This window comes from Pecten maximus, chromosome 3 (assembly GCF_902652985.1).
Source record: "Pecten maximus chromosome 3, xPecMax1.1, whole genome shotgun sequence".
In the NCBI taxonomy this organism is placed as follows: domain Eukaryota; kingdom Metazoa; phylum Mollusca; class Bivalvia; order Pectinida; family Pectinidae; genus Pecten; species Pecten maximus.
In genome coordinates, this window is record NC_047017.1 from 252568 (window position 1) to 277278 (window position 24711).

The following is a 24711-nucleotide window of genomic DNA, read 5'->3' on the forward strand; positions in this document are numbered from 1 at the left end:
GGCCATCATGAAACTCATGGGCGCCGCCATATTCTTATAATATGGCGGTGTTTTAGCAATGGCGGCCGGCCGCCATTTTTCTACATTACTTGTAGAAAAATCATTTGTTGTGTCTCACACCTTTATATTTGGAGCATACAACTATTTTTTTTATTCGTATAAGGCACTCCTTTTGGTTGTTGTATTTAAATTTTGTACCGGAAAACTAGAGCAGACACAGACGGACGTAGTTTATGTCTTGTTGCTAATTGACCTTTTCAGGCCTTGCAACATGGCTTCCCTGTCGGCCAAATCCGCTTTGTTTAGCTGGCGAGTGACGTAGTTGGTCGACCTTGGTGGTTTATTGGCAGGTCGCCGCGATAGCTAAGATCGAATTTGCAAATATCTTACGCACAGTTTTGCACTTAAATATGTTACAAATATATACCCAATAAGAATATTGAATACCGATGAAGCGAACACCACAGTTTTTGCATATGTTGTGTTTTCCCCCAAACTGCACTGCCAGGTCAAAAGTCCTTCCGCATTAAAGCTGACCATTTATTTTTATTTTTTATTAAGTTTATATGCTGAAATAGATCTATTTGAATCTCATTTGATATAACATTTTCATAATTTTCCGTTGTCATTTATTTGAGAAATTTCAATTTATTTTACAATATGATATTTTTGTAACATTATTATGGTGATAATTTGGTGACAGTGGGGAATACAAAAATGAGATTTTGTCGTACAAGGGTAAAGATTACCATTATGGCAAGCTTATTCCCATTAAATCCTGAAGATTCACATCTGAATGAGCTAATTCCATTTTTAAAATGAAATTACTATTTTGTCTGATAAAATTACAGGGGTAGAATTTAACTTTTTTAGTAACTCGCACGTTGTTGCGAGTGGATAAAATTTTAACTTTCGCAAAATTACAAACTTACTCGCAATTTTGAAATTATGTGTTAACCTTAAATATAACAGATGGTTTTTGATAAATAATCTTTACTTTTAGGAACCACAAACAAAAGAACAGTTGCTTCAAATAAAGTTTTTATTTGAGACAAAATACAATTAATTTTTTTTGGTTTTTGTTTTGTTTAACTCGCTGTTCGTATGAGCCAGGGTATACTCCCTTCAAATATCATCAACTTTTGTTTAAAAATTTCATTTTGTTTTTGTCATATCTGAAGTTGACTTGTTAAATTAGAAAATGGACAATACAGTAAGTGCTGATAGAATTTCAAGTAAGAACAAAATATTTACTGATGATGACTTGTCGGGACTTTATTCTTTGCAAGTTTTGCAATAAATTTCAATAACATGCACATGATCGTCGTCAAGGTTTTTTTCCAGGTCAATATGCAGTTCACGCTCCCATTTCTCGACAGTTTGTTTTGTTAGCCTTGGGATGCGTGTCACTCTTTTCTTAGAAGTTGGGCCACTTTCTGTACATGTGTCCTTGCTCTCATCATTTTCGCCGATCTTTTCATATGATGTTCCAGCAGCGGCTGACTTAAAAAAATTGATTATGTCAGCCATGCTAGCGAGACGTCATGCTTTGTTTCTCGGAAACTCTCGTCACTTTTCCATTACAATATATTCATGTATATCGTAGTCTTTGAGACGCTTGAAACTAACGAGTGCTGTGTACAAGCGTCACCAAGATAATGCATTGTCTGTGTGTCGGTTTTTGTTTAAAGTTTTCGTTGATGTTTTACTATGTGTGTCTGTTTTACCAGGACTTATATGCACTCGCAGAAAAATGCGAGTACCACAATTTTCTACTCGCAAAATGAAAAATCAGCTCGCATTTAGCGAGTGTGTTTTACCAGGACTTATATGCACTCGCAGAAAAATGCGAGTACCACAATTTTCTACTCGCAAAATGAAAAATCAGCTCGCATTTAGCGAGTGTGCGAGCGTTAAATTCGAACGCTGAAAATTACCATTTTCTTTGGGCACAGTTGAGCGTCTGGAGAGTTACCTGTAGAACGAATATTCATACCCTGCTCTCTGGCTAGCAGGGTATGCTTATGAAGTCCCTCCCATTGCAGATAGTGTATACGTAGCAAGCCCTGTGATTCACATTGGGCAGTTCATAGCTATGATTATAATTTTCTCTGACAAAAAAACACATGTAAATTGATGATTCCGGTATCTGTTGTTATTAATATTCAATCCACAAGTCTGCAAATTACGTCATTTCTTCAACAATAAATTGTAAAATCCAAAACGAGCAAGACACACAGATATTTCCATTCAAACGTACTGCCATCTTTGATACAAGTGTAAAGGTCGTAAATTCAAATGAATTGATGCTAATGAGATTTCCCGCGAAATTCATGTCTTACAGGTAACAAAAAACACTGTAAATCACTTCAGTATTGAGCTGGGTTTTTCTGACAGCGATACTATATGTTCTTAATTCTATAGTGTAGTAAACCTCTTTCATAACAAAGTGATTCACAGTGATCCAAGATAAACAATAATGCAACTCCATGAACTAATGAATTAATAAATAACCAACAAAAACATCTCGCTACTCACAACAGCAGGATATATTTTCTTTCCATGAGCAATTTTAAGATATTGCCCTGAATCATAACTGGAAAGTACAATTCATATATTTAAAGAATTTTAATTGAAATGGAAAAAATGGAAATTGGAGGAAATACATAAGTATACTTGATATTTCTTGAATTATGTTACCTTTGTTTGACTGGAACTTTGTTTGCGCTGGCCTGTTCTAGATCTCTCATCTCAGGAATAAGTGATAATATTGGAGATAATTGCATCTCATCATCCTGAAATAAAGATATAAGAATTGCCTATAGATCTTTATTATACTATAATTAATCTATAACAAACTTGTACATTAATAAAAATTATAATATATAATCAGCTAACTTTAATTAGTATCAGAGCAGGATCTTAATTTTGTAATTTAAAGCAGTCTGCTGATATTTGAAATTATGGACCGAAAACTGTTTCTTCTTCTTCATAACCACTGATCAGAATTTGACAAAATTTCGTCAGAAGCATCCCTATGGGGTGTGGACTCAAAATTGTACAAATGGTGGGGCTGACCCCCCAGGGGTCCGAGGGGCGGGGCCAAAAGGGGTCAATTTGGCTCTATTAATATAAACGACTTCTCTGAAACTGAGCAATGGATATTGCTCATATTTGCCTGGTACCATCACTATTTGGTGGGGATTAAAAATTGTACAAATGATTGGGCTGACCCCCCAGGGGCCTGATGGGCGGGGCCAAGTGTTGTCAATTGGGCTATATTGATATAAACGACTTCTTCTCTGAAACCGAGCAATGGATATATATTGCTCATATTTGCCTGGTAGCATCACTATGGGGTGGTGATTCAAACTTGTACAAATGGTGAGGCTGACCCCATGGGGCCTGAGGGGCGGGGCCAAGAGGGGTCAATTTGGCTAAATTGATATGAACAACTTTTCTTCTGAAACCAGGCAATAGATATTGCTCATATTTGACTGTGAGCATCTCTTTGGGGTCGGGATTCAAAATTGTACAAATAGTGGGGCCGACCTCCCTTGGGTTTGGTTTGTTTTTGTTTAACGTCCTATTAACAGCCAGGGTCATTTAAGGACGAGCCAGGTTTGGAGGTGGGGGAAAGCCGGAGTACCCGGAGAAAAACCACCGGCCTACGGTCAGTACCTGGCAACTGCCCCGCGTAGGTTTCGAACTCGCAACCCAGTGGTGGAAGGCTAGTGTTAAAGTGTCGGTACACCTTAACCACTCGGCCACCGCGGCCCCCCCCCCCCCTTGGGGCTGAGAGGCGGGGCCAAAATGGGTCATTTTGGCAGATTTGACATAAGGCCACACCAAATTAATCAGTTGTTCTTCGGGAAACTGGTAAAAAAAATTGGGGCGAGCGAGCGAAATTTTTTTTTCTAGCAAAAAATTTCCATTTAGAGATTTGAAGAGGCGAAGCGTTCAAATGATGTGCGAGCGATATTTTTTTCCATTATTTTTTTTTCATTAAATGTTGGAAATAAACTGAATACCATATTGAACAGATGTTTGTGTCTATTTGTGATCAATTCAAGTACATGTATATCATGAAGTGTTTTCATACACAAATAACTAAACAATTGTATGTAAAATCCAACAACAATTTAATACCTGATCTACTTGATCAAATCAAACTTAACACAGTTCTCTCATTTGTATGGAACAAATACCGGTATAATAGAAAATAATGTATAAAACAAAAGAAAATTGGCACAGAAAAAACAAAATCACTATATCATATATAATTATCTGGAACAAAAATAATAATACCATATAAAACAACAGAAAATTGGCATATTAGAAACACAATCCAGCATCTATCAAATATAATTGACTTGTATTTAACAGTAAAACTAAGGGCTTTTCCAGTAAAACATCTACCCTACCCCAGGAGTCCAGTTTGTTTTAGGGGTACCACCCAAAGAATTTATTTAATTAATTTTAATACACAGAAGTAATTGGAGCGAAATCTAACCATGGACAGAGGTGAATTGTTTTGGAATCCTGGGGTCATTTAGATATTTTAATGGAATAGCCCTAATACTAAGTCAAGAGGACAACTGTGAAATGATGAAATTGGAATAAAATAATTCCACATTTTCTGATTATTATTATGGAATACAAATAAAAAAAATATCACATAGGTACTGACCTTATTTAACAAAAAATATCATTCTTCAAAATAAAATAAATACTTTGATTGTTACCACATTACAAAAAATTTCCAAGGTGGTAGTTTCCAATTATTGTATATAATGACCCATGTATTGTATATACCATTGATAATAAAATACTGTTTAAACCAAGGTGGTAGTTAATACTGCGGATAAAAAGGTCATAAAACGTTTCATTGTTCTCCGCTTCGATCGCTGTATTTACATTAGTGCACCCGACCCCCTCTGTACACTTACTATAAAAATACCCATACTATTCCAAGAATTTACAGCAGACTATCCTCTACTCCTATACGTATATGAGGTCTTATTCCACCTGATTACATTGGTGGATATCGTTACATGACAGCCTGTCAAAAGTTTCCTGTCGTGAAAAACCTCTAATGTTATTGGAGTAACTATCCTCGTGCTAGGCCGGGGCCTTTCCGCCATTTTTTTTCATCTCTGCATCAGGTATCAACGAAACGCTTGTTTGGGTCGGCGTTTCAAGCGTCGAAATGTGTTGTAATAACCGGAAAAAGAAGTCGGAAAACGGAAAAAAAAATCCGGATTTGACGATTTTTCCGGAGGTGCGGGAAAAAATTATTTTTATTTTTTTCTCGACTTTGATATTTTTGGAGCGGGATTCCCGACGAACAACTGATTAATTTGGTGTGGCCTAAACAACTTTTTCTATGAAACTAAGCAATGGATATCTCTAATATTTGACTGGTAGCATTCCCTTGGGTTAAGAATTCAAAATTGAACAAATGACGTGGCCAACCCCCTTGGGGCTTAGGGGCGGGGCCAAAAGGGGTCAATTTGGTTAAATTGATATAAACAACTTCTCTAAAACTAATCACATTTGTAAGGTAGCATGGTCATGGGGTGGGGATTCAAAATTGTACAAATTTTAGGGTTGACCCCCAACAGGGGGCTGAGGGATGGGGCCAAAAGGGGTCAATTTGGCTAAATTGATATGAACAACTTCTTCTCTGAAACAGCTCATATTTGACTGGTAGCATTCTTTTGGGTAAGGATTCAAAATTTCATAAAGAAAGGAACTGACCCCCCTGGGTGCAGAGGGCCGGTCAAAAGGGGTCAATTGGTTTAAATAGTGTTGGGAATCGGATGTGATTTCGGATGGTATGTAAATCAGAGTTATTTATTAAATGTATTATGAATATTTGAAAAAATGTATTGTGAATTCATGATTAAAAGTTTAAAACAATATTAACAAGTTTCCAATGAACATACCAGATTAATAGAAATAGAAGAAGTCATACGAGACGTTGTTGTTATTATTTCCCATCCACAATCTGTATAATACTCATATTAATTGGTACAGAAATCCAGTATTTGAAACATGTCAACGTAATCCCAAACTAAAGCCATTGTTCAAAGTTGTAACGTAACAGACCAGTCAGTATGTAACTTTTGGTTTCGTTTACTTTAGCATGAATATCACTGGCAAACGTTGAAATTCAAATTGAAACTGAAACAAGTCACTTGATACGCCATCATACGGGAGGAAAAAAAATACGTCAACTTATCTTTATTAACATATCAGCGAAGGCGACAAACTGCCGCCTTCATATCGAGGTTTTCTTTATTTGGAGGCCTTTTTTTACTTTTCCAAATCCAAAATATTTCCATACTAAAGGTACTCGCGCCTGGGTGGTGGAATAATTCCGCCTCATGTGTCACCGTCTCCAGTGCCTCCATTTTGTTCAAGCGTATGAGTTAAACAGACGCTTTATAACTGTATATAATTTGAGTGCGTGAAGCGTTTTCGTGACCGGAACAGTGACTAATAAAGAAACCAACACAGGGCACTTATTCCGGAAACGCCGCATTTTTTACCGGAGATATTTTCAATGGAAATTTCACTAATCGATTATTGAATTTAACAATTGATTATCGCTGTATTTTGGTAATTTCGATTAATTTTCTATTATAATCGATAATCGGCCCACCACTAGGTTTAAACAACTTCTTTTCTGAAACTAAGCAATGGATATCACTCACATTTGTGTGGTAGCATCCCTAAGGGGTTGCGCCAAAAGTTAATTTCATTTCATGGATTAATGCATTTTTTGGCATAAAAACCTCACATACCCATATAAAATGCCTATGATATATTACATAACATAGCAATACCAGTGACAAATATATTTAATCATCATTCTTGTTTCATATATCATGAAATCCAGGTGAGCGATACAGGCCCTCTGGGCCTCTTGTTGGCCTGTAGCATGCTGGGGTAAAGGGCTCTCAAGTTTGTTCAAATGAATGACCTTGCCCTTCATTCAAGGTCACAGGAGTCAAAAAGGCTTAAATCTTTAAACGACTTCCTCTCAATAACGAAGCGTCCAAGGGAGTTGATATTAGGTCTGTAGCATGCTGGGGTGAAGTGCTACCAACATTGTTCAAATGAATGACCTTGATCTTTATTCAAGGTCAAAAAGGCTGAAATATTTAAACGACTTCTTCTCAATAACCAAGAGTCCCATGGAGTTGATATTGGGTCTTTAGCATGCTGGGGTGAAGGTCTACCAAGTTTGTTCAAATGAATGACCCTGACTCACATTCAAGGTCACGTTGATCAAGTATGCTTAAATCTTTAAATGACTTTTAGTGAATAGCTTAAGTGCCAAGAGACATTATATTGGTCCTGTAGCATGCTTTCAAATAACTGCAGGGTCCATATATGAAAAGATCACTGCATTGCAGGTGAGCGATTCGGGCCCATTGGGCCCTTGTTATGTTCATTTGGAGATGAGTTGACATCGTGAGAAATTATCTTGTCCTAGTTAATGGAGTATTAATGACTTTAATCTGAAGTGCAGAAAATGTAATTTTGAATATTTTCATTAAATTAAATATTTCATGAAACCTGAACAGTACTAGATGTTTGTATTTCAAATCAATTAGGTAAGTGTTGAATGTTGATGAATTTGAATAAAATCAACAAAGTTTATGCTTTGAAAACGAACTGTCGGTTTCCTGACTTTTCTCTGAAGAACAAGGCGTGTGCATTCCGTAAGTTTGTATCCATTCGTGTTTGTAATATGTACTAACCAGGTACGCAACTTACGATCTTTCTCACCTGTTTCATTTTTCCGGCTGAAGACAGCTGCTAGCGTACACATTATCAAACACGTTTGAGCCTTATTAATATTATAATAGTATAATGTGTAATACTTTACATAAATTAAACAGACAGTCAAAAACTGTCAGTTGAAATCATGTTCAAATAAGTTGGAAACGACGGTACATAGCTAGCTACATGCCGACTCACCTGTTTTTGCGTACTGTGTACGTCATGAAGATATACGCAAGATGCAAGCTAAAGTTGAATTAGATACAAGAATGTACTTGATTTGATTTAATTGTATTAAACTCATTTGAATCTTGGATATCAAAAGAGTAAACTGCATCACATACTTAAACAAACAGTCAAACATATATATACACTACGTCACTTGGACATGAACAACAACGGCATGTGCAAACATAGTATGACTGTAAAGGATTAATCGATTAGTAATCGATTACCTATAACCAATTAATCGAATACAAAAATTGCTAATCGTTGCAGCCCTAGTGTGTGGCTCCCCTGGGGCTGGAGGGACGGGCCAAGTAGGGGACATTTAGGTAAATCCTTTATTTCTCTACTAGTCTTGAATGCCGGGAATTGATTTTGATGAAATTTGGTCTGGAGATCAAAAAACTTACTATAAGTGGAAGGTTCAGCTCCCCTAGGACTGGCCGGGACCTAATAGGTTAAATTGAGGTAAATCCTTCAAATACCTGCTAGTCGTGAACGCCTGTATTGGTTTTGATGAAATTTGGAAAAGGAGATCAAATATACATGTATAAATATAAGGAGGATGTGGCTACCCTGGGGCTAGAGGGGACGGGGCGAAATAGGCGAAATTGAGGTAAATCCTTTAAATCCCTACTAGTCTTGAACAACTAAATGTATTTTGGTGAAATGTGGTCTAGAGCTTAACTGGGTAAAGACGATTTAATGTTGTTTAAGTGGAGGATGTGCCCTGTGGGTGTGGGACAAAGGGAGCCCACTAGGGAAATATAGCAAAATATTTTATATGGGCCTCTTGTTTTTATATATATAATTAGCTCACCAGTTTATGGCCATGGCGCAGTGTCCATCGGTCCGTTAACATTTTCTATAAAATGCCACTAGTCCAGGGCTTAGTTTCTTAGTTATATTTTTGAAATTGTTGAAATCTTGCTTGACCAATCATAAACCACCTTTAATATATATATCGTCAGTCTACCTTCCGCCGGCGCATAGTGAAAAAGACACCTATATAAAAAAAATCTGCTCACGGTGCATGTACCGTAACTTGCCGTTGCTATATATACCATATACTGAACCGAACGAAAAATGTTTCAGCCCTAGATATAGGCCCTTGGGTCTTTCCCCACCTTTTAGGACTTACTTTCTTTGATGTATCATTGTAACTTTTTAGATCCCTGCCTCAAACCATATATAGCATTGTAGATCATAAAGATCGAGATATTTCACACAGTGATGATGTAAAAACTTTCCCCACCACTAGCTATAGGGTCTTAGCTTCTTGGTTATATTTCTGAAACTGTTGAGATCTCCACTCCATAACCATATATAGCATTGTTCAACATCAACAAATATAGATCATATTAATAAATTGAGCATGAATATTATTTTGGCATTTTGTGAAATCCAGCCAGGTGGTCAAGCGAAGCAATACAGGCCCGCTGGGCCTCTTGTTTGTTTACATAATCATGTTCAGGCCAGGGTGGAAGTGTCTCGAGTTTTCCGGGGTTTTATGAGAGATGACTGCTCAAATCCAGGATAAATTTAACCTGGATTCGGGAGATGTACCAAATCAGAATTTAGGAGAAATTTTAATGATTTTCTAGGGCTATCCTGCATAATCTGGATAGGTTGACACCTTTGTAAAAGATATTGTCTCTGGATGGTCACAGATCTTAAACCAGTCATTGGTCTTGGCAACTTCCAGCAAATGGTCATGAGCAACGACTACAAGTCTGAACTTGAGGCTTGTGTCGACTCTCCTCAACTGGCAAACGTTATAGTACTGTAACTTTGAAATATCAAATGTGATTTTCATGTGTATGTTTTGTTTACGAATGTCAGTGGCACATATAGTGAGTAATCAGTTTGTTTTGCTTATTTTCTATGCAGGTGGTGATGACAAAACAAAACTTGAAGAGGATTCAGTTTCAGAAACAGATGCTGACTTTACAGAATACATGACAGGCAAAAAGCTTCCTCCTGGTGGCATACCCGGCCTTGATCTAAGTGATCCAAAACAGCTAGCAGAATTTGCTAGGTAACCCTTGCTACTATATAGCTACAATATGATATATTGTGATGGTTTGATGTGGAGTTATTCAGGAATTTCGGAAATAGTTTTGGTGAAACCAGGGGAACTATAGGGTTTCCTCCCTTTCTGTCTGTCAGTCTATCCACTCAGTTTTCTGCACTTTTCTCAGCCATGCTTTTCAAGGTATGTTGGTGAAAGTTGGTATGTAACTTCAGTATGAGAAGCTACAGATCATGTTCGAGTTGTTGGGTCAAGGTCACTTTTTAGCAGAGGCCAGTAAGGTATATGTATTGTTTTACCAATACTTCCAAAATGCTTGTTTGATTGAGTCGGACACCTTGGGATAGAAGGGCAGGGCCTTAAATGAGACTGGTCCAACACTAGCTGATGGACAGACAAAAGTAGGAAATTATTAGATCACTGGTTAGGAGTAACCGAGAGCTAATGTTGTCACCCCCGCGTCCGCGTCCCACCCCAAAACTTTGAAGTTTTTGGAGTAAGTTTTTTGAAAGCTTGTAAGTCCAAAATTATACACCTCATGCCCTTCTTATTTGGTTTATACATGTATTCATTAGAGGTCTAGGAATGATGTTATGACAAAATCATGCAGAAAACAAGTTGTGATTTTTTTTCGCATTTTACCATTTTGTGGACTTAACTTTTTTGGCACCAAAACCCACTTTAAAGTTTTTGGGGTCAGTTTTTGGAAAGTTTGTAAGTCCAAAAGCATACACCTCATGCCCTTCTAAATTGGTTTATACATTCATTAGAGGTCTAGGAGTGATGTTATGGCAAAATCGTGAGAAAACAAATTGTGATTTTTTCGCATTTTACCATTTTGTTGACTTAACTCATTTTAAAGTTTTGGGGGTAAGTCCAACTTTTTTTGCACCATTCACTTTAAAGTTTTGGGGGTAAGTCCAAAAGTAAACACCTATCAACCTTCTAATTTGGTTGATACAATTCATTAGAGATCCAGGAGTGATGCTGTGGCAAATCATGCAGAAAAAAATTGGCATTTTGGCATTTTACTATTTAGTGGACTTTTTTGGGGGGTTAGTTTTGAAAAGCTTGTAAGTCCACACCCTTCTTATTTGGTTTATACATCCATTAGAGGTCTAGGAGTGATATTATGTGACATACAATTTCAAAATGACATGCTTTTACATATATAAAAAATTAATGCATAGTGTGATTGCTGCCGCCGGTGAGCTTTCGCAATCATTGATTGCACTTGTTTTAAATATAGTAATTTAGTATTTTGCCATTGTTAATGAAATATTCAGGTGAGGGATGCAGGCTGCGGGGCCACTTGTTTATATATCCATTAAAGAAATCAATTCTAGATCCTTAAATTGGAAAGTGGTTATAATATTATAATTCAAATAGAAGTTTTTGTCATATTTAGTAAAATATCCAGGTGAGCGATACAGGCCCTCTGGACCACTTGTATTTGTACCACACACCTTGCTACTGATGAAGTTATAATGATTATAAATCTTTCATCTAAAGAATTGTTTCAATTTACAATTTCCAGCCTACAGCCAAAAGACATGCAACTGTTACAACACTCTAGGTAAGTAACTTACAATTTAACTTACTCAAACTAAATTTCAACTGCTAAAAATTGCTGTGGTGTTTAAAAAAAACATGAAATATTTTATATCAATTTATACAATTTCTGATTTTCTTTTTGTGTAGAATAAAGACGAGAAAAGCCGTGGATGATGTACCAAGAACAGTGCCCTGTCCACACAAGGTTTGTCTCCCCTTTTTCATATTGGCTCTAGTTCCAAAAAAAAACACTCTCAAAGAGTAGTTCAAGAGTTTGAATTAAAAAATATATATACTAACGCATTAGATATATATACGATAAAATAATAAAGGAAATTAAAGAAGTGTCAATTCCTAGTTTTCAGTACTTTCAACCCGGAAAAGAAGCCTATTTATACCAACTACCATACCATTTTAAGTTGCCAAATACACAGGCGTTTGCTTCTGTTTAGTATTAATAGAAAAAAATATTATCCCCTATTCCTGCTTTATCAACCAGGTGTAACACTTAAGATCTACGATGCATCGACTGTGGAATGGAAGTAGACTTGATTGGTCGACAATTATAGTTAATATTGTTTGTAGAGCTGTTTACCAATCTGATTGCCCTTCTGCATACCGGTCTAAAATATACAGACCCCAGTGGATGCAATGTCGGCTATCATGATTGCTTTTGACCCATGTTCTCATCTTTAAATCATTGTCACCCGACAAAAGAGTAATTAATATGCATTGATATTTAAGGATTCTACACCAAGGTACGCTACAGAAGTTTATGTCCATGTGAATCGAAGCTCGCCCCTTTTTTGTTTAATTTTAGTGTTATACCTTGTTATAGTGGGGCTAATGTTAGAATAGGTGAGTTGAGACAAAGACTCAAGTGACCTATTCTAATTAAACAGCCTTTTGTTAGGCGTTGTCCGTCGGTACATAATTTACATTTTCAACATCTTCTCCAAAACCACTGTACCAAATTCAATGAAATTTGACAGGCAGCCATCTTGAAAAACATATTTTAAACTTCTTATCCAGTTCCATACCATTGAACTGGAAATTGGTGAGGATGTTAAGGAAGGGGAGCCAACAAAGTGTTATTTTTCGGCCTCGTAAAAACTTTGACATTTTGTAATATGATTGCGCAATCATGGTTTTCCTGAACAACACCTATTTCAAGCTGCTTCTCAAGTTCCACCAGTGGGATTCAGCTCTGACTTACCTAAAATGATCCTGAGATGGTTCTTACTTAGTGTTGTTTATTTTCTGTTGGCCGCAATGGCCAACAGTGCCACTATACTTGCTACTGAGTATGTATACTACAATAGTATGTGGGGTCTTTAGAGTCATATGACCGATAGGCCCTTGGGCCTCTTGTTTGTAGGTGAGTACATTTCAAACAAGATCAAAATCCATGAATAAATATAGAAACTGTGCATGTTTTACTAATGCATGTATGCATGGATGAAAAATATGCATAAGCCATCTTGGGGCCCCAGTATCCAGCCTAGCAACCAGCCTCAGTAGCTGATAAGGCATACTGAACCAGCAGTCAGAGCAGTGGGCGGCTATAAAGGGTTAAGACCCATGGGTTTCTTTTATTAGCCAACCATCATCAGATGGTGGGCTATTCAAATCGCCCTGCGTCCATGGTCCTCTGTCCGTCCGTCCGTAAACAATTCTTGTTATCGCTATTTCTCAGAAAGTGCTGAAGGGATCTTTCTCAAATTTCATATGTAGGTTCCCCCTTGATTCCTAGTTGTGCATATTGCGTTTTGAGACCAATCGGAAAACAAGATGGCCGACAGGCAGCCATCTTGGATTTTGACAATTGAAGTTTGTTATCGCTATTTCTCAGAAAGTACTGAAGGGATCTTTCTCAAATTTCATTTGTAGGTTGGCTTTGTACCGAAGCTAAGCGTATTTCATTTTTGGACCAGTTAGAAAACAACATGGCCAACAGGCAGCCATCTTCGATTTTGACAATTGAAGTTTGTTATCGCTATTTCTCATAAAGTACCGAAGGAATCTTTCTCAAATTTCATATGTAGGTTCCCCTTGGTCCCTTGTATTGCATTTTGGGACCAGTCTGTCCTGAAAACAACCTTGCAAACAAACAGCCTTTATCACTAAATCTCAAATTTCTTATATAGCTAGGATTCCCTTGTTTGAAAAGTACTGGAGGGATATTTCTCAATTTGCTCAGATTAGTAAAATGAAGGGAAAAGAAGAGATAAGATCAATTTGACATAGAACCTATAAAGATCATTCAATGGTGGGCGCTAAGATCCCTCTGGGATCTCTTGTATTTATATACTACTTGCTTCTGTCCTTTATTCCATGTGTGCACCAACTATGAGTGGCCTTGGCACTTGGAATGCTTTAGCACATTGTAAGAAAATATTTTGATTGTACCATCAATTAAGTAAGTTGAAAATTTGTTTCAATGTATGGATTTATTGTTTATAATAACATTTGTATCTTTCAAAGATTGAAAACAAGAAAACATTTTGTTAATTTCAGGGTTGTAATAAAATGTTTCGGGACAATTCAGCAATGAGAAAACACCTACATACCCATGGTCCTAGAGTTCATGTTTGTGCTGAGTGTGGAAAGGCATTCGTAGAAAGCTCAAAATTAAAGCGACATCAGTTGGTCCATACTGGAGAAAAGCCTTTTCAGGTAAGATTAACTGGTAAAGGTATATAGTTGCTACTCTTTTTAATGTCAGGATGCCTTTGGCACCTGCCGTTATAGTTATGGTGGGTAAATTTTGTTAATCACACTTTTGTTTCTGGCTATCGTCTCTTTTCTGTAATACAAATGATATCCATCCGCTGCCTAATATAGTTCCTATTTTAACAGCAATTATTGACACAATTTAACCGATTGTTCCAGTGTTTACTGCAATTATTTAAAATGAAATGCGAATGTTTGGTGTTCTAGACCATATTAGATTATATATGCAATTTTGTTGGCGTAGGATAAGTCGTTTTGTCTCCATCCTGCCTTGAAAATGAAAGTAAAAAAAATCAGTTTTATCCTTGTGGAAATTTACATGCGTCCACAGAGAAACTATCCAAATGTCTTTGATTCATATGTTCATCCCGAATTCATATGTAGGAACATTTCCTATAAGCCTAAAACCAACTGTATTTACGTAGTCAAAAGTTTACAATTAAATAGGTTTGCAGCCAAACTTCAGCTGTCACGTGATCATCACTTATTAGCCGAAATGGCAGTTTTGTCTAATGTAACTAAACCAGCGACCGTTCGCAGTCTCGCATTTATTTGTATGTCGCTAGAATACGCAAGAAATATCAACAGGAGTTGAAGGCAAGTTGTAACAAACTACATTGACATTTTTCATGAGGATTTTTTATTGAATAAGATTATTATTTGCTTATTTGAAAAGAATCGAACGATACATACTGGCGTCTTGTTTGTCAAAACTGTAGGCCTAATGTCTTGTTGGACAGTGTGATCGACAGCGCGACCGCAGTTTGCTATCAGAGGTAAAATATTTTCATTTTCGATGTTACTAGAGGTCATAAAATAGATGTTTGTTAAGCCTAATTAACATCTTAAAATAATCTTCCACAAACATGAAAGAAATTAGGTCAGGGAAAGGACTATACTTCGCTATTGGAAAGTTTTAAGCAGATAAATATGTTATATGTTTTCTTAAATATATATATAGAATAGGAATAACAAGATTAAGACGTTTCATCTGATACAAATGTAGCTGTCTAACTCTAAAATCCAATATTAAATTTCTTATTTTATGCCCTCAGATCCAAACATTTTTCTATGTTTTAGATCTTCAATAATCTATAGCCGTGGTGTGTTTCATCTGTCATTGTGCGCTGTGTGCTTACTTTTTAGGTCATCTAAGGTGTCCTATTCTAATAGCCTTTTGTCGTTGTCGAGTATCTGTAAACTATTTACATTTTTGACAATTCTCCAAAACCGCTGAACCAAATTCAATGAAATATGGAAGACCCCAAAATAGTAGAAAGAAATACTCTTCATAGATTGAAGGGTCTTGGGTGCTTCATGAAAAATTGTAAATTTCATGACCCAAGAGTCTCACATTTGCCTTTGGGGAGGGATAACTTGACAATAGTTTATATAGGGAAATCACATTTTTCACTATCGTGACTCTGGGGACCGTTAAGGCCCATGGGCTTCTTGTTTAATTGGCCTTTTCGAGGTAGGAGGTACAGAGGCTTCTGGGAGGAAAAGTCACTTTGAACTCTACTAAAAAGGTCAAATTGATGGAAATTAAAAAAAAAATCTTTTCAAGATCCAATGATGATAGATTCAAATAATCTTCATAGGTGAAAGATCTAGAGATGACCGTTAAGGCGTCTTCCATAAACTTTTAATTCAAACGTCTTCTTCTTAATAACCAGAAGGGCGAGGGTACTGATATTTTGCATGTAGCTTCCTTGGATTAAGCTCTACCAAGTTTGTTCAAATGAATGACCTTGACCTAATTTCAAAACCAAGGGGATCAAATAGGATAAAATCTGCCCAAAGGAGCTGGCATCAACTTTTTAGGTCATCTGACCCAAAGGGTCAGGATGACCTATAGTCATCGTGCTTCGTCCGTCGTCGTGCGCCGTCCGTAAACTTTTTCTTTCAAAACGCTACTCCTCCTTAACGCTGGGGTGGATTACTTCCAAATTTGGTTTGAAGCATCATTGGGGGAGGGCAATCATACTTTATATAAATGAGGCTGGTCTGACCCCTGGGGCCAGAAGGGCGGGGCCCCAAAAAGGGAACTTAGGTGAATATTGCTATAAAATCCTACTCCTCCTTTACCCTTAGGTGGAGTACAACTAAATTTGGTGTGGAACATCATTGGGGGAGGGCGGTCATATTTTATATAAATGAAGTTGGTGTGACCCCTGGGGCCTGAGGGGCGGGGCCCCAAAAGGGGAACTTTGATGAAATTTTGCTATAAAATCCTACTCCTCCTTAACCCTTTAGTGGATTTCAACCAGATATGTTGTGAAACATCATTTGGGGAGGGCGGTCATATTTTATATAAATGAGGCTGGTGTGACCACTAGGGCCTGAGGGGCGGGGCCCCAAATGGGGAACTTTGATGAAATTTTGCTATAAAATCCTACTCCTCCTTAACCCTTTAGTGGATTTCAACCAGATATGTTGTGAAACATCATTTGGGGAGGGCGGTCATATTTTATATAAATGAGGCTAGTGTGACCCCTGGGGCCTGAGGGGTGGGGCCCCAAATGGGGAACTTTGATGAAATTTTGCTATAAAATCCTACTCCTCCTTAACCCTTTAGTAGATTTCAACCAGATATGTTGTGAAACATCATTGGGGGAGGGTGGTCATATTTTATATAAATGAGGCTGGTGTGAGCCCTGGGGCCAGAGTGACGGGCCCAAAAAAGGGAACTTTGATGAAATTTTGCTATAAAATCCTACTCGTCCTTAACCCTTTGGTAGATTTCAACCAGATATTGTGTGAAACATCATTGGTGGAGGGTGGTCATATTTTATATAAATGAGGCTGGTGTGGCCCCTGGGGCCAGAGGGGCGGGGCCCCAAAAGGGGAACTTTGATGAAATTTTGCTGTAAAATCCTACTCCTCCTAACACCCATAGTGAATTATTACCAAATTTGGTGTGAAACATCATTGGAGGAGGACAATCATATTTTATATAAATGAGGCTGGTTTGACCCCTAGGGCCAGAGGGGCGGGGCCCCAAAAGGGGAACTTTGGTGAATTTTTGCTATAAATCCTACTTCTCTCTAACCGTTGGGTGGATTAATACGAAATATGGTGTGAAACATCCTTTGGGAAGGATGGTCATATTTTATATAAACGAGGCTAGTGTGACCCCTGGGGCCTGAGGGGCAGGGCCCCAAAAGGGGAACTTTGGTGAATATTTGCTGTTAAATCCTAATCCTCCCTAACCTTTTGGTGGATTACAACCAAATTTGATGTGAAACATAAGGTGACGGCAATCATATTTTTTAATGAGACAGGTTTGACCCCTGGAGAAAAAAAGATGGGGCAAAAGGAGCGCTTAGGTTAAACATTTCTTAAAAATGCAATTCCTCCTTAATGCCTGAATTGATTACAACCATATTTAGTATGAAACATCATTGGGGAAAGGCAATCCTAATTGATATAAATGAGTCTTGTCTGACCCATTGGGACAGAGGGGCATGCCCCAAAAATGGGAACTTGGCTAAAATTTTGCTTTATGATGCTGCTCTTCCTGGACAAGCTAAATGGATAAAAACCAAATTTGATCTAAAACATAACTGGCTGCGATAAATAATTTATGGTAATAATGCTGGATTGGGGTGTGTGTCCCTGCTGTGAGTGTAAGTGTTTGTCAGATGACCGTTAAGGCCCATGGGCCTCTTGTTCCTATAAAAGACTTCTTCTTAATATTAGGTCTATAGCATGCTGGGGTAAAGGGCTACAAAGGCTGTTGAAATAAATGACCTTTACCTTCATTCAAGGTCACAGGGGTTGAATGGGCTTCAATGACTTCTTCTCAACAACCAAGAGGCCAAGGGATGTGATGTTGGGCCTGTAGCATGCTAGGTTGAAGTGCTCCAAAGTTTGTTCAAATGGATAACCTTGACCTACATTAAAGGTCACATGGGTCAAATAGGCTAAAATCGTTCAACAATGATTTCTCAATAGACCTGATATTAGGCCAATAGTGTGCTGGAATGAAGGACTGGAAAATTTATTGACATGAATAAACCTAACCTACTCTGATATTTGAATGAAGTGGTAAATAGCATAGTATCTGCAGAAATCACCAAGATTAACTTCAATGGTGCTGTAGAGTCAGGTGAGCGATACAGGCCCATTTGGCCTCTTGTTTTAATAACCAAAAGGTCATTCAACAATACCTCATCCGTTCTTATCGTTCCAAACCATTCATCATAGTTTGAATTTTCATCATTCGTTATCACTTTTAACATGAATTTTACTGAATCTTAGTTTTATTCCTTGATACCTTTTAAATGCATTTTGCTTGTTGATCATCTTTTTAAATAAACAAATCTCTGTTTTATCTGTCCACCTTTATTTTATGAAGTGACTGCTCCATCTTAGAAATAGCGAAACCGACTGGCCCTAAATGACCATAGTTGTCGATGGGCCGTTAAACTCAAACAAACAAACAAACAGTCCAGATACCTGATATTGGCTTGTATCATGCTTGTGTGAAGGCTTGGAAGTTTGTTCAAATGACCTGACCATAATTTATGTTTGAAAGGGTTAAATTGGCCAAAATATTCAAAAGACACCTTTTCAAATAACTGTGAGACCCCAAGATCTTATATCTGGTCTCTGATACACTTGTTCTTAATTATGTTTATGTATAAAAAGGTTCACTTGATAGCAGGTGAGTGATTCAGGCCAATGGGGCCCTTGTTCAGCATCATTTGTTGAATTTTCATTTGGAATAATTCAAGCTTGATTAGAATTATTAGTATGGGATGATAGTTGATGCTATGCACAAATTGGCCCTGACTGATTTCCAAGGGGCTGATAGGTGGGTCAAGTGAGTAAAATTGGCTAAAATAAATGGGCCTCCTGTCTTGGTTTTCAAATAACCAAAATCAGTTAATTGTATTTGAAGATTAAATTCATTCCAATTTGAATCCTTTCAGTCATGCTTATAAATGTGATATATCTTTTTTCTTTTAGTGTACATTTGAGGGCTGTGGAAAAAGATTTTCTTTGGATTTCAATTTAAGAACGCATGTTCGCATTCACACAGGCGATCGACCCTATGTGTGTCCATTCGACGGTTGCAACAAGAAATTTGCACAATCCACAAATTTGAAGTCTCACATCTTGACACATGCAAAAGCAAAGTATGTACACATGTACCAATGTTTTACATGAACTTGTTGAAATCTTTCAAACTCATACTATTCTTAATTACTCCATATTCCAGTGGTATAATGAGTATTTCTCGTAGAGATCATAAAGATCACAACTGATTGATTGATTGATTGCTTGCACAAGAAAAGGGATTTAGCGATCTAATTCTTATGGCTATTGATATTCAAATACTACAACAGTATTGTTCCTGGATATTTTGGAAAATCAAATTGATCGAATTAGGAATATTTTACATGAAAATAATGTTAAAAACTGGATGCTTATGCTATATGTATTTAACTAGGGAAAAGTCGACCCCACTATTTTTCACATTTTCTCTCACTTAGGCTCAATGAGATTTGTCTGTATAAAGAGGTACAATTTAGAATTTTTAATGAGGCTCATTTTCAAAGTAAGCCAATCCTACACTTTTGAATGTCTAATCCACAATGGAAAAATATGTAACTAAAATGAAAAAAAATATGTTGTTATAGCAATTATTTTTTTCTGGTTAAAACAATCTTTTCTATGAGAGAAAAAAAAGGAAGATATTTTAACATAATGAAAATCTTTTCTTTTTTTTTTTCCAAATAAAAATGATTTTTTTAAGAGTGACCATATTTAATTTATTAGCTCACCTGGTCCGATCTGTCCGTCAACAATTGATTTCTTCTTCGTAACCACAGATCGGAATTTGACCAAATTTGGTCAAAAGCATCCCTCAAGATTGTACAAATGGTGGGGCTGACCCCGCGGGGACTGAGGGGCGGGGCTAAAAGGGGTCAATTTGGCTAAATTGACATAAACAACTTCTTCTCTGAAACTGAGCAATGGATATCGTTCAAATTTGCCTGGTAGCATCCCTATATTGTGGGGATTCCAAATTGTTCAAATGGTGTCACTGACCCAAGGGGCTCTGAGGGGCAGGGCCAAAAGGGGTCAATTTAGCCATATAGAGCTTCTTCTCTGAAACTAAGTAATGGATATCATTCAAATTTGCCTGGTAGCACCCCTATGGTGAGGGGATTCTAAATAGTTAAAATGGTGGGGATGACCCCCGGGAGTTCTGAGTGCTGAGTCCCTAGATATGAACTGTGGGATGTCTCGGAAACGATTTTTGGAAATCTGTACATGTATTATTATTTTTAGGTCATCTGACCCGAAGGGTCAGGATGACCTATAGTCATCATGCTTCGTCCGTCGCCGTGCGCCGTCCGCCGTGCGCCGTGCGTAAACTTTTCACATTTCAAACTTCTTCTCAAGTTCCATCAGTGGGATTGAGTTGAAACTTGCCTGAAATGATGCTGGGATGGTCCTGACCAAGTGTTGTTATTTTTCGGGTCAGTCTGAAATCCAAGATGGCCGCCACAGCCGCCATTTTGAAAACACATTTGAAACTTCTTCTCAAGTTCCACTGGTGAGATTGAGCTGAAACTTGCCTGAAAGTATCCTGGGATGGTCCTGAGGAAGTGTTGTTATTTTTCAGGTCGGTCAGAAATCCAAGATGGCCGCCATGGCAACCATCTTGAAAAACACATTTTAAACTTCTTCTCCAGTTCCACTGGTGCCATTGACCTGGAAATTAGTGAGGATGTTAAGGAAGGAGAGCCAACAAAGTGTTGTTATTTTTTGGCCCCGTAAAAACTTCGACATGGCAGCCATGGCGGCCATTTTGTAAAATGATTGCGCAATCATGGTTCTTCTAAACAACACCTATTTAAAACTTCTTCTCAAATTCCACAAGTGGGATTCAGCTCTTACTTACCAGAAATGATCCTGAGATGGTCCTGAGGAAGTGTTGTTATTTTTCGGGTCGGTCAGAAATCCAAGATGGCCGCCATGGCAACCATCTTGAAAAACACATTTTAAACTTCTTCTCCCGTTCCACTGGTGCCATTGAGCTGGAAATTGGTGAGGATGTTAAGGAAGGAGAGCCAACAAAGTGTTGTTATTTTGCGACCCCGTAAAAACTTTGACATGGCAGCCATGGCGGCCATTTTGAAAAGTGATTGCGCAATCATGGTTCTTTTAAACAACACCTATTTAAAACTTCTTCTCAAATTCCATCAATGGGATTGAGCTGCAACTTGCCTGAAATGATGCTGGGATGGTCCTGACCAAGTGTTGTTATTTTTCGGGTCGGTCAGAAATCCAAGATGGCCGCCATGGCAACCATGTTGAAAAACACATTTTAAACTTCTTCTCCAGTTCCACTGGTGCCATTGAGCTGGAAATTGGTGAGGATGTTAAGGAAGGAAAGCCAACAAAGTGTTGTTATTTTTCGACCCCGTAAAAACTTTGACATGGCAGCCACGGCGGCCATTTTGTAAAGTGATTGCGCAATCATGGTTCTTCTAAACAACACCTATTTAAAACTTCTTCTCAAATTCCATCAGTGGGATTGAGCTGCAACTTGCCTGAAATGATGCTGGGATGGTCCTGACCAAGTGTTGTTATTTTTCGGGTCAGTCCGAAATCCAAGATGGCCGCCATAGCCGCCATTTTGAAAACACATTTTAAACTTCCTCTCAAGTTCCACCAGAGCTGTTGGGCTGAAACTTGCCTGAAATGATCCTGAGATGATCCCGACCAAGTGTTGTTATTTTTCGGGTCGGTCCGAAATCCAAGATGGCCGCCATAGCCGCCATCTTGAAAAACACATTTTAAACTTCTTCTCAAAATTCACCAATGCTATTGAGCTGAAACTTGCCTGTAATGATTCTGATATGATCCCGACCAAGTGTTGTTATTTTTCGGGTCGGTCCGAAATCCAAGATGGCCTCCATAGCCGCCATCTTGAAAAACACATTTAAACTTCTTCTCCAGTTCCACTGGTGCCATTGAGGTGGAAATTGGTGAGGATGTTAAGGAAGGAGGGCCAACAAAGTGTTGTTAATTTTTCGGCCTCGTAAAAACTTTGACATGGCAGCAATGGCGGCCATTTTGTAACATGATTACGCAATCATGGTTTTCCTGAACAACACCTATTTCAAACTTCTTCTCAAATTCCACCGGTGGGATTCAGCTGTAACTTACCAGAAATTATCCTTAGATGGTCCAGACCAAGTGTTATTATTTATTGGGTCAGTCAGAAATCCAAGATGGCCACCATGGCCAACAGTGCCACTATATACTTGCTACAGAGAATGCATACTACAATAATATAAGGGTTTTAATTTAGAGTCAGATGACCGTTAAGGCCCCTGGGCCTCTTGTTTTAATCCCCGTTGGATGCTTTTTAACTTGTACTATCAGCTTTGAATTAAAAAATTGCACATAAAAGGTTTCTGCTCCCTTATCATGAAGGCTTGATTTTTGGCACATGATTGGCTACAAATGTTATGCTTTTCGTTTAAAGCGGTAAAATAATGAAAAAAGAAGAAAGTTCAAAATTCTATCAAAATGGGTCATTTCGGTCACATTTTAAAGAAACTGCTCTTATGAAGGTGTATGCAACGTTTCAAGATCAAATCTGCAAAAATGTAGATATGGCACTTCGAAAAATGTTTTCCTGCCAAATTCTAAATTATCCAAAAATTTCAATTCAAAGCGTTTTTTGTTTGTCTACGGACGGACTGACAAGCTGATTCCAGTATAACCCTTCAGCGCAATGTGAAATGGGGGGGGGGGCTGTTCTGCTGGAATCAGGTTGTCCATCCATCTGTAGACGAATTTTGTCTGGCTATGCATTTGCTCAGTTTTCAATGGATCGTTTCAATAAAGTTTTTAGAATGACCAGTACAATGTTGACATGTGTCCCCTGCTCCCTGCTTTTTGGAAGAGTTATGCCCCTATATAAAAAGTGAACCCTCCGTAGACATGGCTATGCATTCGCTTAGTATTCAACAATTTTATGGGAATGATCCGTACAACGTGGCGATGTGCCCACTGAAAGGATTTTGGTTTATCTCAAGCGACCTATTCTAATTGCCCTTAGTCTGTCGTGGGTCTGTAAACAATTTACATTTTTGACTTCTTCTCCAAAACCACTGAATTATTTGTTGGATTTTTTTATTATCATTTGTTGGATATCTATTTGAATTCATTCCAACTTTGTTAACATTATCAGCATGGGATGACAGCTTAATGGCATGCACATATTGGCCCTGACTGACCCCTTGGACTGATGGGTGGGGCCAAAAAGTGTCCATTAAATTAACTGAAATATTTCGAGACACAGGTGACTGTCAAGGTCCATGGGCCTCTAGTAAGCTCAACTGGTCAGAAGGGCCATGGTAAGCTGATGTCATACTGTGGTGTGCGGCATCGGTCCTTCAACAATTCGTTTCTTCTTCATAACCACTGATTGGAATTATGTCTGGTAGCATAATTATAGGGTGGAGATTCAAAATTGAACAAATTGTGGGGCTAACCCCATAAATTTCGGGCCTGAGGGGTGGGACTTACTTTCTTGGTCAAGTTTTTTAACGTTTTTGTATCCTCACCATGTAACCATGTATAGCATTGTTGGACATCAAGAGATGAACACAATTATGATACAAAAATAGTCCTTTCCTCACTTCAAGAGACTTAGTTTCATTAAACACAGTGTTGTTAAAAAAAATCCCAGTCTTTCTACACCACTAGCGAGTCAGGACTTTTTTTCTGGCTTTTATCTATGAAGGAGTTGATATATGCTCCCCATAACCATATTGAGCATTGTTTGACATCAACAAATAAAGCTATTAACAAATTGAACATGAGCATAGTCTGACTTTTGGTCAAATCCAACCAGGTGAGCAATACAGCACCTCTGGGTCTCTTGTATTTATATGTTAGTGAAAGGCAGCATATTATTTGAATTTTGAAAGTATTTGCATTTCTTTTTTTAAGGAACCAGACATACCAGTTACCAACCACACAGTAAGTATTTGAAATTTACAATGAACAAACTTTGAATCAGATTGGAAAATGTTACCACATTGTTAACGTCGGGATGCCTTTGGCATCTGCCGTTATAGTCGTAGGAAAATGTTGTTAGTGACACTCATGTTTTCGGCTAACAACTTCCTGTTTCTGTCATACAAATGATATACATCCGCAGCCTAATATAGTTCCAATTTTGATAGCAATTATTGACACGATTTAACTGATGTAAACCGTGTTTACTGCAATTATTTAAAATGAAATATGAATATTTAGTGTTCTAGACTATTTTAGAGTATAAATATAAACATTTTCCTCGTCAGTATATGCAATTTTGTTGGCGTAGGATTACG

At 37.8% G+C, this 24711-nt stretch overlaps 1 protein-coding gene across 1 annotated transcript in view; it reads left to right on the forward strand.

Moving 5' to 3' along the window:
* LOC117322872 (transcriptional repressor protein YY1-like) overlaps window positions 1-24711 on the forward strand; it is a 30929-nt gene that overhangs the window by 795 nt on the left and 5423 nt on the right. The window contains exons 2-7 of the mRNA XM_033877805.1: window positions 9910-10057; window positions 11589-11627; window positions 11753-11810; window positions 14123-14281; window positions 19313-19482; window positions 24326-24355. Coding sequence (XP_033733696.1) covers window positions 9910-10057; window positions 11589-11627; window positions 11753-11810; window positions 14123-14281; window positions 19313-19482; window positions 24326-24355 — 604 coding nt within the window. The remainder of the gene's footprint in view (window positions 1-9909; window positions 10058-11588; window positions 11628-11752; window positions 11811-14122; window positions 14282-19312; window positions 19483-24325; window positions 24356-24711) is intronic.